The sequence below is a fragment of the Orbicella franksi genome, chromosome 14, assembly GCF_964199315.1.
Source record: "Orbicella franksi chromosome 14, jaOrbFran1.1, whole genome shotgun sequence".
Taxonomy (NCBI): domain Eukaryota; kingdom Metazoa; phylum Cnidaria; class Anthozoa; order Scleractinia; family Merulinidae; genus Orbicella; species Orbicella franksi.
The window spans coordinates 2772859-2786751 of record NC_138158.1 but is presented as its reverse complement, the minus strand read 5'-3'; the positions used below and the strand labels follow the sequence as shown (position 1 = coordinate 2786751).

Here is a 13893-nt window from a genome sequence, read left to right as displayed (position 1 = left end):
AAGACTTCCATTTTTATCAGTTTTACTCGTCGCTTTTCGTCGTTATCAAAATAACGAAATGCTGATGATGGAAGCACTGTGGATCGTTTGCGCTTGATAGGTCTTGATAGCCCGATTTTTCGTGTAAAAATATCTCAAACTCTCTTCGCTTGTGTTTAAAGAACAATTATCTAATTTCTGGTTTTACTTTGAGAAGACCTTCTGAAACAAAACAAATTTGTTTCGTGACCGATGGAAACTCCCCGGAAACTCATCTGTTGACATGAAGAACACGAAGGTCTTTAGAATCTCTAATTTCATTGGATCTTGCTCCATTGTTACTCTTATTGTTTAGACATCATTTTCTCAGCCAATCCTGTGAGACGTTCCGAAGGGCAAAACTCATCTTTTGTCATCTGTGGTTTCTGTGGTTTCTGTGGTTGAAGTTCTGGCTTGTGATCGCTCGTGATTGGTCATAACACATTTCAGACAGCTATTCCAGGCAAGGGATTCTGGGATACGGGATTGTCCCTTCTTCGTATTCTAGCATCGAAGATCTTGCAACCTGAATTTCTTCAGGTCTCTTCCACTTTCTAGCTCATTTATTAATATCTTTTCTATCTTCCAATCATGGGATGATTTCAACGTTTCGCCGAGCACGTCGTCATGTAGCCTGATGATCAACTTAGCGTCAATTAACGTTTTTCCTGTGGAGACTACCTTGAGAGGTTTCGTGCTTTCGCTTGTCCGTCAAAGGTAAGCTTACGAAGATCGAAGTTTCTCCAAGCTCTCTTTATGCCTTTCATGCAAGTTGATATCTTTATCAGTCTCCGAAAATGTCTTAAAATGCTTCAGCGATTTTGAATGTTTGTCGAGAGAGTAGTGTAGAAAGTAGCCTTTACATTAGTTCAATTTAATCTTAGCGTAACTTTAACACAATTGAACCCCGCGCGCCATACTCGCAGGGGAAACGAAAAATAGTTCGAATTAGTGGGAGTTTGAAATAGCCGGAATTCGGAGTTCGGAGTTCGAAATAGCCGATAGTAAATGGGTGAAGGGCAAATCCAAAGGAAATGGTTTTGAGTTCGAAAAAACGAGGAATTCGAAATAACCGAGTTCGAATTAGCGGAGTTCGTCGAGACAGGGAGCTCGCAAATCCTGAGCTTGGCCTCTCCGTGCTGGACAGTAATTTTTCCACAGGTCTGAAGCTTGTGTTCGTTATAATTTTTACTCTACTGATAGTTACAAAAGAATCACAGATTAGTAGGACTTGGTGTGCTTTAGTTAAATTTTGAATTAAACGTGTCTCGATTTGTGAGAATTAGATAAGCACGTGAATGGCCACACGGGTAGCCTGCGTAGCAAGCGTTTTCGTGGGGTTTGGAAGCAAAGAAAGACCGAGGAACGGGATTTTCGGTGTTTTGTCTGCGCGGAAAATGGGGTGAGAACCAAAAAAAAAGAAAGAGGGGGGGTAGGAGAGGGGAGGGAAGGAAACGCTTGCAGACAAACCCCTGGATTTTGAAAACCTCCATTCGCCAGCGAACGGAGCTCGTGATTGGCTAGGCTAGTCCAATATTATTGACATGTGTCGATCAAAGGTATTTTAATACCTTTGAGTGCCAGACAAAAGGGGAAGACGTGTTCGAAGGTTGGTTACAAAACACTTTAACTTTTCTCACTGAACGAGGATTTAGTCGTCAGCTTCGGCAGTACGGTAGAAATCCTGTAGTGCAATGCCAACGCTTTGGTTTTTCGAAGCCTGCACATTATTGCAGAAGCAAGCGTGACACAATTTGCAGCTGTTCCTTTAATTTTAACATCACTTTCTTGAATGCCACATGCGCCAACGACAAGATAATAAACCACGGGACAGAAAATTCGCACTACTGCGTGGGGAAACCTAGTGATCTCGTCTGGCTTGTTACATGGAAACATGTCGTTGGTACTCTGACATTTCATTAGAAGCATTTTTGTTGACAGCATTTAGCACCTCTGGGTACAATTCTGAATGATTTGTTACAGTGTTAGCTGAGGCATGCCAGTTTTTGTCACATATTTGCCTTACCAAAAATTTAGTTGTCTCGTCGTGGGGAGTTCTTACAAGGACATTTTATAAACAACTTTGACTCGGAGGCCGCCTAGGGGAAGATTATCTTTATTCAGATACTGGTCAAGATTATCGTTATTTCCCCTCTCAGATGTTTGAAGCCTCTCCTGCCCAAATTCCAAAGTTTGCCGAGAAGACTTTCCGTTGTTTGTTTTGCTGCAGACGATAACACTCAAACCGATTTGCGGATCTGGCGTTTCCAGCAAACGCTTCTTTACTGGAATTGCCTTTGTGGAAGTTGACTTGCTAATTTTACCTTGTATTGATTCCTGGACGAATGAATACAGTGATCCAAGATTTCGAATTATGCGAGCTCAAGGATTACTAACGCGACTGGAATACTTCTCACGCTTTAACTTTCTGGCAGATTTGGGCTAAAACTTCATCCTTGCAGTCCTTCCTTTTAGACGGATTGAGTAGAAATATAGCTTGATTATAAATTACCAAATTTAATTCATCGAGATTTCTCCATTCCCACTGTGCGCTCGTTGTAAAGTTCATTTTGGTTCAAAGTTCACTTCCGCTACGGAAGGCCGAAGATTTTTTTGGTTAATTTGTGAAAGCCGATGACAGCACGAAATCTCAGTGTGCGCACTTAGTCATGAAAGGCCAAGTGGGCAGTTTTCAAAATCCAGGGGTTTGTCTGCAAGCGTTTCCTTCCTTCCTTCCCCTCCCCCTCCCCCCTCTTTTACTTGCTCCATTTTTAGCGCTGTAATTCTTTGCTCCCGAACCCCACAGAAACGCTTGCTACGCAGGCTACCACACGGGAAGCAGTGAGTCCTGTTTCCCAGAGACAGTCTGTGTTGCCTGACGAGGAGCCCAATTAATATTGAGGGCTGCAGGGAAAACAGAACTCACTGTTTCCTATGGGGTCGTTATAAGGGTTTTTGTTACACCTCCCAACTCAAAAACAGAAAAAAAAAACTGTGAACAATTTTTGCTTGATGCTAGTTTGCTGCAGTTCATGACCTGATCACGTGCAAGTCGAAAGTTCAAGTTGTTGTTTCCTTGGGGACTGGTGAATTTTGTTTGTGCTTGGGAGTTAGTGAGTTTTTGAACCATGACATGTAACACGTTCTCCTCCAATGGGAAAACTTATTTGAGTTGGGAGGTATAACAATCAAGCTTACATGTAGTGCAGAATCACGCTTGTTGAGTGTCTTTTTGCATGATCATGTGGACATGAGGATATTATTTTAGGGACCCTGCTGCATTTCTTTGTAAAGATTCTTCACATTCCTAATGTAAGATTCAGGTGTAAGGATTCCTCACATGCCTGATGTAAGATTCCTGTGTAATAAATAATGGGCTGGTTATTTTGGCTATCAAAACAGGCATAAAACGTGGAATTGGTGGCAGTTAGGGCTATTGATTTTGGAGAGACAAGTTTTAGTCATGCTGTACAGATTCAAGACATTCCATTTGTTGTTTTCTTTTTTTATGAGACTGGCTTGTAGACCATGGAGACTTGAACGTTTGTGACAGGCTGTTCAAGCATTTTATTTTGTTAGTACAAGAGCAAATCGGTATGCCATTTGTGTTAAAGCTTGGAAGCAATAATTGTTATGTCAGATCAAGCCAGATGGAAGTGGATTGGTAATGATACCATACAATTTGTAATATCTTTATGAGTTGAGTTCTTCCTTTTTAACCAGTTTTGACATTGTCATTTCATGCATCACTGAGTATGATTTCAGTTAGTGAATGGCGGCTTAAAATGTTGAAGTGACCGGGGTTGGGGTATTGATTCAGAAAGACAGGTTTCTGTCACACTATTATTCTAATTCTAGACTTTCATTTATGGGGACCTGGTATCTGGCAAGTCTAGAGATCACAATGAGTCGATTAATAACTAACATCTAGTGCGCATGTTCTGTGAAATAGGCAAACGGGTATAAATTTGTGTATAAATCCCAAAAATTCACTGTATGATATGATCAGTATCTGAGGGCAGGAAAAAAACCCAGGTTTGATTGCCCGGGGCAAGTAAATTTTGCTGTTGGGCAAGTGAAAATGGTCTGGTGCTCAAGTGAAATTAGCCTCAGTAGTCTTGTTAGTTGATAAGGAATGAACATTGCACACCTATTGGGCAAGTAATCTTTTGGTGAGGGCAACTGAAAACTGAAACATACTAGTCCACTGGGCAACTGAATTTCAAAGTATTTTTCCTGCCCTGTATCTACATGTAACTGTATATATATCAATATGGGTTAGACCAGGCCAGATCAAATTGCATTCACACTGATACCAGATGCTGGTGTTCTGTTAACTTTACAACTTGTTTATAGCATGGTAGCATGTCATTGCATCACGCTACTTGCATTAAGTAAGGAAGCAAGTTGAATGAATTAACCAAAACTGAATTATGCTGACTTGTTTTAGACTCCTCTGGTATCACTTTTATTTTAACCCATGAAATAAGGCAACTAACAACAGATTTATGATTTAAATACAAAGCCACGTAAATCTTCTTGAAATGGAATTCTAACCTGTGTGATAATCTGTTTTAGCAAACCTTTTAAATAATCAGTGCTAGAATGAAATAAAAAATCAATTTTTAACTACCATAGCAAGGCTGCTGCCTAACGGGCACCTGGTTGCCTGAGGCGCCTACCGGTAAGTTATGAGTGGGGGCGACTAAAGTTTTGTTGAAGGAGCCCGAGTGGGCGTCTAAACATGGAGTTTTCATTCCCATCTAATCTGTCCGATGACTTTAATCTTCCTATGAAATCGACCAAAAAATCATTCACACAATAAATTAAATGGAAAACGACAGCTACTCTGGTCCTGTTTTGCTTTTAACACAAGAAATATGGGCCAAAACACGCCAACAAAGTCTCTCTCCGCTCATAAAACAACCAAAAACAGCCATATTTAAAAATTGCCCTACAATGCATTGCAAGCTTAGTATTGAATAAATGCACCTCATGTATGCCAATGGATTGTGTCTCTGTTGATGCCCTACTGATTCCAGTTGCAAAATAACCCGGTGAGGGGGGGGGGGGGGGGGTACTGCCATAAATGGGTTATCTAGGGATGTGCCACTGTGAAGGGTATGGTTTTCAAGCAGTTTACTCCAGCATAGGGTATATAAATCAGAGCATTTGGGTCTAAAATAGGGTATCATTTTTCACGAAACTGACCAGTTGGTTGAAGATTTTATCTAAACTAAAGAAACCAGCACTTGTTAATCAAAAATATAAAAAAATGAAATCGGCAAGTTTAAATTTTTGTAACTCAGCCTCAACATCGTCGATAGATGACTATCATAAAGCACTACTGAATGTTATTAACTGTCAAAAATCGGGATTCAGATGGAAATCGGTGGTTTTAATACTGGTTACTCTAGAATAGGGTAGCAAAATTCAGCTGAACTAGCTCTAGTATAGGCTAAGGGTTCCAGGGTCCCAGTGGCACATGCCCAGCCAGACATTCTTAAAATATCCCTCTTCCCCCCCCCCCCCTTCCGGGCAAAATAACTACTTTGATAACAAATATTTTTGGAATTGAAGTGATGCTGCTGCTGGCATTATATTTACAATTTAATAAAGATAAATTCTTGGGCATCTTTTTTGTCCGATACTTTGGAAAACTTCACTTAGCTGTACTGAATGAATTTCTGTAGTTTCTGAAAGGATATTTATGACTTAAAAGTCGAAATATTCAAGTAGCTACAAGCCAGCAAAAAGGAAACATCATTGCAATTCTTTTTGTATACCAGGGTTTTATATTTTAAATTATCAAATGAATTGTTGTGGCTCCGCCCAATATTCGAGAATATATTTTCTCCGAAGAAGCAGCCAATATAATGCAGTAATGCTGCCTAAAAAAAGCACGTTTTGTTTATATTTATGTCCCTGAATCCCGGGGAAGGAAAGCACATTTCAGTAAGGCCAAATTCAAATGCCCCAAATGCTTATTTTATTTGTTTTCATTTGCAGCTTGCATTTCATGATTTGTTTAGAATTGCTAAACTCAAAAGCGAAAGAAGCAATATAAATTTTTGTAAAAAAAGCTGCAGCACTTGCATGGATACACCAATTATTGAATTTGTTTGACCACAAATAGTATTCTTTCTCAGTCATGACCTGATCACTTTGCTGAACACTTTATTTCAAAAATTTGATTGATGAAATAGACCATATTAGTGTCTCATGGAAAATCTCTGCCTCCGGACCCCTCCCCTAAATTTCCATATTCACTCCACACACCCCCTGTCTTCCCTAGTCTCGGCAACCCCCTGGATTGACCACGGCAAATTTATTCTGGGCTCCTAAAAAAGTGGCTTGGGCTTCTAACTTTTGACGTTGGGAGCCCAAAGGGCTCCTGAAAAATTTCCTTAGGCAATAGCTGTGCATAGTGTTATTTAGCACCCAGTTTATAAAGGGTAATTTTTTAACATGTACAATGTAAAAAATCTAGAAAATCTAGAAAATCCATGCACCTATATACTGTCCCAACTCTTCCCTCCCCAGGAAAAATCAGGAAATCCTGAGAGAGAGGGTTCTAGAGGAACTATTCCAATTTCCAATTTCCAATTTCATATAGAGATAGGCTTTTCTTTCCTTCCTTAGTAAATTTATATTGATTAAATTTATATAACTTGGCCAGAGGCGGTGTTGCCCAGTGGTTAGGGCAGTGGGCTTGTAATCCAGGTTCAAATCCTTCTCCCTGCCATCGGATAGATTTGTGTTTGGTGGTCAGGAATTCTGGACTGCTTCCAATTAGTTGAGATTTTTAACAAGTTTCTGTTTAATTACAATATTGGTTTTTACTTTAAAGGGCCTCAATGTAAACTACTAGGACACCAGTTTTTTTTCTTTTAAATTGATGAAATAGAGACATCAACATCCCCTGCAGGCATCCTGAGGGCATTTCTAAAGCATAGTTGTAATGGGAGACATACGTCCATCAAGTCCTCTCTGTTGATTTATTGTTCTTGTTGGTTTTTCATTTTTTTAAAGGTTGAGTCAGCGATTCATTTGAAGTAGCAATGTTGGGTTTTGGGATGTCAAAGGTTGTTTCTAGCAGGACTTGGTGAGTTTTTAGTTCGTCCAATCAAGGTTGTTACAAATTGTTAAAATGTTTCGCTTTACTGGTCAAGCAGTATAAAGTAAAGAATTATATCTCTTGCAAAGGCAGCATGCATGTAATCATTGTCTATCAGTATCTAGAAAATAATGAGAGAACCAATCAGATTTCCAAATTTGCAGTAAACCTTGCTATCTGTGGGTGAATTGTATCAATAAAAGGCAATTTCACTTGCAACATTACAAGGGCCTATCAAACATGCTGATCCATAACAGGTGTGAGAGGTTGCAGCCCTTAATGACAGCCCTGGAAACTTTTCAATTTATTTCCTGGTGTTGCTGTTATGAAACTAATGCAGATTATTTCTGTTTTTCTTTTTGGCATCAGTTTTCAGTATTAAAGGCTTCCTGTGATGTCAAGGCTATCAAAGGTAACTTAAATGTAATGTTCAATCTTGCTTTTACTGTGTTTGCAAATTCTGAATGTTACTCTACTCTGAATTTTATGCAGACGTGAGATCATCAAGCTGTCATAATGCATCTTGAATACATGTTAATGTCTGTATTGTAGTGAACAACATCTCGGGAAAGATTTAAAACTATTTAAATGGTGAAGAAAAGAAAACAAACACTATAGACCATACATTTATCTTGCACAGTTTACACGAAGTGATGTTCTCTGAATTGGTCTTGAAATCAATACTGAATTATCTCTTTCGTAATGTTTGAATTTTTTAATTATACAGTGGACTTTTTTATGTCTTCTTCCTCTCTTACCTGGATGCTATGTAAAATCAAACACGCAGACTGATTGCCTGGAATGAAAACCAGCAATTGGGGTTGGTTCACCACTATATCTCCCACGCTATAACAGACACAGCTTTACTTTCATGCTGCCTGGAGACCTGAAGGAAACTATGAATTGCAAGGAAAAATATCTGCCTACAAAAGTCCAAAACATACAAATTCAGGTTTAAAACTTACTGTTGCCACTGCGCCTTCTTACAATTTTCTCCCCTTATGTTTTTAGGAGTATTCCTTCTGCAATGAAGCCTCTACATCACAGGAAGGCCTAGAAGAAGAAGCTCTTACCGCAGCCTCCAACAGAACGTTGAAAGTTGCAGTACAGCTTGAAAGTAAGTCACCACTTCCCATCTTGTTCCTTACCAGACACATTTCATTTGTCTGGAGACACATCCTGTTTCTCTTGATACGTCTCATTTCTCTTGAGAATCACTGAAGTAATTTAGTGTGGAATATATTACTCATAAGAAGCCAGTGTGCTTATCAAATGCAATGTGAGATCCTGTATGAATCAATCGCTTGCTCTATTGATGTCAAACCAACAATACCAATGTAGATGTTAACACAGCAACAACATATGAGTGATGTTGGGAGAACTACAAAATGTCCTTGTATAAACCCCCACTATGCACAAACTTTTAACTTTATTATGGTTCAGTACCAATTTTTAGTATTGTAGAATTAAAATCATTGAAAGTAGGTTATAACAAGATTTGGTAAATGTGTAACAAGATGTGGTAATTATGTACCCTAAAATACTACCAAGTGTTGTAAAATGATTATATTTGTTGTCATTTTTTGGTAGGTTCATCAGAAAGCAGGCCAATTTCAAAGGAAAAGGACAAAAGGCAATTACCCCTTTTCAATAACCAGCCTTCAAAACGACCTAGGGGAGAATTGATTGATCATGGAGGTAAATTAATATGTCTAGATCCAGTACTCTCTCGGATAATTCATTTCAGCTGTAGTGGAGTAAATACATGTACTTAACAACCTCTCTACAAAAGTAAATTCCTGAAATATTGTAGGATTTGAACAGTTATTGGGAATGAGTTTATATGTGACTAACAGTCATTTGTCTCAGCTCACTTGTATTGACATAAAAACATATGCTATAGTCTTGACACATAGGATGTTTGACTGTTGCGTGGATTCAGTTTTCTAATGAGAATCATGATGGTTCAGTGCCCATAACTTGACAGTCAACCATTTACCTCAAGGCCTAATATTTTGGAAAAGCTGTGATTACCCTGTTGGCATAGCAGGATACATTGGTTTTTGAGGTTCAGACAAATACATTTTCAAAATTGTGGTACACTTCACTACTCTAAGATGGAGTTATTTTTTATGGCGACAGTGTCATGCTTGTCATTAATTGCAGTTTCTGTTGTAACTCTGGTTAGTCTTTAGTTATATGACATCAGACTCAACAGTTAGCAACTGTAGTCACACCAGTGTCGTACATTCAGACTCAACAGTAGCTAGTGACAGCCCTGAGGTGGTGATCTGTGAAATGTAAACATGGCTTAACTAGAGAAAACTACATTTGGTTGTAATGAATGTATGTGCGGTTATCGTTGTTGTTTCTTATCTTTGTGTATGAAACTGACTTCAAAGATAAAGGCATGAATTCATACTTTTAGTCACTGCCTGCAGTCTATTTTGATGTAAAGGTATGTATATTTGAACGTGTTGATGTTTTCTTCTCAAAGTCTCTCCTGGCTCAGTCGGCTGTCTGTCTTCATCAGTGGAACAAGTTCCGCTGCCTTCTTCTATGACCATTCAAAGTCATGAAGGAAATGAATATCAGAGAAGACACATTCAGAGTGAGTGACAAAAATGATTGTGTACAGATGTTACTAATTTACAAAATGATAAGAAGCTAACCTCTTCTAACCTCTTCTAACCCTTCACCTTATTGCAAATATTCTGGATCAGACAAGCCACACTCGGAGTGAGTAAGAAAAAAATTTTATAGCAATTTTTGGGGGATGAAAACTCTGTGTCATGTTTTAAATTCTGTAGAAAGCTCTGACTAAGAGAGGTTCATTAAACCTCTTTGAAGGCGCTTTTTAGATGACACATATCAATATGCCTAGGAGATAATATTTAAATATGTTCACATAACTTTTTTGTTCAAGGTTTCCCTAGGCAGCTCCCTTCATCAGTGGAATACAATCAGTTGCCTTCTGCTGTGGCCAGTCAGTCTTATGAAGGATACAACAATAACAGAAGTCACACTCGCAGTAAGTAATAGATTTTAAAGATACAATTACAACTTAATGAAATAGATTAACATATGTGGCCTTGATGGCCCTACACATTGCACAAATATTGTATGGTGTTGTTTCAGAATTTCTTTTTAAGTTTTGTCTTTGCATTTTCTCTGGGAAGACTTCTGTAGGCATGACATGCCACCTTCATCTGTTGGATACAATCAGTTACCTTTCACTGGAGCCACTCAAACTTATCAGAGTGAATATAGTAAAATTTAAAATATATATATTTGTTAATGTTATGTTCTAGAAAATATCCATACCCCCACCACGGAGGGAATTAAAACTTCTGAGGTTGGGGTGGGTAAGGGGGGTCAAAGACCCAGGAAATTCTGAACAGTTGATTTAGTGTCAAGATATCCTTCAATTAGATACGAAATCAATTATTTTCAGATGGTTTGATCGATTTAGAATAAACAACAGTGATGTGCAATGCAGACGGCCTACTGTTTGGAGTGTTAACTTTAACACATTTTCTTGCCAAAATGCATTTTTCCAGGTATGGGAGGTGTACATAATACTCATAAAAATTCTGGAGGTGTAGGGGGGGGGGGTTACTTTTGTTTTCCAAAAATAAAAAATTCCAGGAGGTAGGGGATCTTGCGGGAAATTCCCTCCACGAGAAGGGTATGGATATTTTCTGGAACAACACAATTGCTACGGCAATATCACTGGCAAAGTCTCTATCCCGCATACACGTAAGTTCAACTAGGTTCAAGACTTAGTTGATCTTCACTTCTATAGTTCACTAACGTCATGTAAGGGGCACTTCACATCATAGAAGTTCTGTGCATGTACATACTTGCAGAATTTCTTGATCTTGAAATCTTTCCAAGATCTTGCCAAGATATAAAAGTCTTAGTGGCCAACTGCTCACATGCTCGGATTCTCTGCTGTGTAGCGGAAGCATAATTTACCCCTTGGAAACAAAAATTGATGCTGGAAACAATGTTTCTCATATGGCAAAACTGGGAAACATTGGGGAAACATGCAGGCTCTATGAAGACTGTGAATGTTTCTGGAAAAATGCTTCCTTGTTTTGTTGACATTTCATTACAACTAACCGGTCAGAGTTCAGTCCCAGGTAGTAGGGTAACCTACCTGAAACATTTTGCTTGTAAATGCGGGCTATCTTTGACCCTCTTGGTAGGGTAACTCTATTGCTAGGGTTACCCTACCCTCCAGGAACCTACATGTACTTGCTTGTAAATGAGGCCTTAGAAAGCTTGAGATCTCCTTTAGCATCCACCTACTGACTCGTGTGAAGCTAAGTGATGTAACTTTGCATCGAACGGCATCAAACAAGGCATAATTGCTTGTAAGCTGCTGGAAATGCCTTGGTTGAACTGTGATAACATCTTAACTTGTTGCTTAGCTTTGCGTCTTTTGTCCTGTTTTAGAGGTGTCAGCCAGATTACTTGGCGCAAAACAACTTTTTAAGAAAAGAGAGATTCCAGCTAGCAGAAAATTTACAAAGTACTTGTCGCTCGCCATCTGTATTTTCTAAAGTGCTCAATGCGCGCATGACACAATTGATCACTGCTCGTGCTTGCAAAATAAACACACTGCTTGCATGCGTGTAAAGACCATTTGATACCTGTCGTGTTTAATTCTGACTCTATTTTTGTCATTGTAAGATGGTTAATTTGAATATTGACATAAAGCACACAGTGGTTAAAAAAAACAACAACAAAATCTTCAGGGTTCACACAAAATATGGAAATATGCTATCGAGTTTCTTTGGATCGGCATTTGGAAAAGAAGTTTGTCTTCCATGTAACAACCTGTAATGTTCATGGTTTTTCTCTATGGGTGGCAAGCATAAATTCCTGTTCTGAAAGTATGATTTTACTTCTTACTCTAAGTTTGATAAATGAAAGTATGGTTGGGAAAGAGGATTAGATGAGTGGAAAATTTAATTCTGTTTACAAAAATGTTTAATGAATCTTGAAGCTTGTTTGATGGTATTGAGCACCACTAGGTGCCCGGGGATACTCTCTTATATGGGCTATATAGGTATGTGCGGTATAGGTATAGCCGTTTTGGTCTCAGGGTATGGATTTTGATTTTAGCACTCTAGTCTTAAATAGACTTTTTTTGACTGGGCTGTTTCTTGTCCCATTTCAGACCATGTGATGATACTCTTGAGAATTCTTTCTTTCAAATTTTCAAGTAATCATGCGCATATGAATAAATAATTTTTAGATGGATAAAAGAACAATTCTTTAGAGAATATCATGTGGTCTGTAATGGGAAAACAAACGGCCCAAGCTAAAAAGGTCTATTGAGTATGCTTCTTAGAAGAAGCTACTTTTTCATCATTATCAATAAGGCCACCAACAGAAACCCTTCATAACTATGTCTAGGGCAGCTGTGCTAACTGCAATGGTCATGAATAGGGTATCAAATTCCCACCCCCCCCTCTGGACTAGGTTTCATGAATAAATTTCTTGTTTTCACAGAAGGGATAGATGATGTTTAAGTTTCTGTCACCTTCACATGTACCAAAATGGCATCTTTGCTTAACTGCAAGCTTTTCCTTTTTCATTTATAGTTGTTATTAAAGAAGGCAGACCCAGTCACCGTGAACTAGATGAGCTCGCAGGAAAGATTGGTGCAAAGTGGGAGACGCTGGGAATTCACCTTGGCATTGGTCAGGATGTACTGGAAGGAATAGCAGCTAATGCAAAAGATAAACCACATCAGATGTTACTTCGCTGGATAAATACAACAACATCAGTTGCACCTTTTGGTGAACTCTACCATGCTTTATGTCATGATAGAGTTGGCTTCAATAACATTGCAAAAGAATTTTGTTGTAAGGAGAAGACATGTTTATTTAATTTTTCTTACATTGTGACTTCTAGTTAGAACCAGGGCTGTCTCTGATTTTTGAAGTAGGAAGGAACAAAAATAGCTAGGGATAGTGACAGCTGTTTGTGACAGCCCTGGCATTGTCTCAGATTGTATTTACTGTTTCATTTTTTTTTTTTTTTTTTTTTTTGCATTTCCCTCTGCAAGGCCCCTCTGGTTATGGCAGACCACCTTCATCAGTGGAGTACAATCATTTGCCAGTTGTCCCAGTCACTCAGTCTTCAACTCTAACATATCAGACAAGCCACCCTCAAAGTGAGTAAGAAAACAATCCAAGTAGCTTCTCTTTTTCTGTTTTCTTTTTCTTTTTCTTCCCTTTCCTTCCCTATTTTGTTCAAATCATTTCACCATGTCTGTATTCATCTTTGAAGCATTTATTTACAATACTGTATAAATAAGGGCGAAACATGTAGTTCGAATTCTCCTCAATTCCCTTGTCTGTTGATCGTCCAAAAGTTTTAATCATGGCTTGAATGATGATTTGGAAATTCATATAGTTCATCAGTTTTTTGATTTTCAATATCTCCTCAGTTTTCGGCAATGGGGTACGGTTAAACCTGTATAAGAGGATACCTTTGGGCAATGAGCTATTTATAAATTAATTAACTTCTATTTAATAAAAACATTTGTGCAAAAATCTATTCAATGTAGATCATTTTTGCAGTAAGATAATATTTAGTAATTGTGTCATAAATTCAAAGATTATCTAACTTGACAAGGTGCAAGTGACTGTAAAACAGCCTTGGACAGCTCGATGTTCAAAACCTGCGGGGGTGGGTGGGGGGGGGGACTCTATGAAAATGTCGGGGATTCTCGTCTCGAG

The 13893-nt window shown here is 38.6% G+C and overlaps 1 protein-coding gene across 4 annotated transcripts in view; it reads left to right on the top strand.

The window, feature by feature from the left end:
- The first annotated feature begins 335 nt into the window (after positions 1–335).
- The window catches only part of LOC145467883 (uncharacterized), a 39365-nt gene continuing 25807 nt past the window's right edge, over positions 336–13893 (top strand). Inside the window, exons 1-10 of one of the 4 annotated variants that reach the window (XM_081451494.1) lie at positions 336–735; positions 7051–7123; positions 7499–7547; positions 8147–8252; positions 8726–8833; positions 9633–9746; positions 10062–10166; positions 10315–10395; positions 12751–13014; positions 13218–13325. In XM_081451494.1, the coding sequence (XP_081307620.1) occupies positions 7530–7547; positions 8147–8252; positions 8726–8833; positions 9633–9746; positions 10062–10166; positions 10315–10395; positions 12751–13014; positions 13218–13325 (904 nt within the window). In that variant the 5' untranslated portion in view covers positions 336–735; positions 7051–7123; positions 7499–7529. The remainder of the gene's footprint in view (positions 736–7050; positions 7124–7498; positions 7548–8146; positions 8253–8725; positions 8834–9632; positions 9747–10061; positions 10167–10314; positions 10396–12750; positions 13015–13217; positions 13326–13893) is intronic. The other 3 variants (XM_081451495.1, XM_081451497.1, XM_081451496.1) reach the window with 3 other exon arrangements.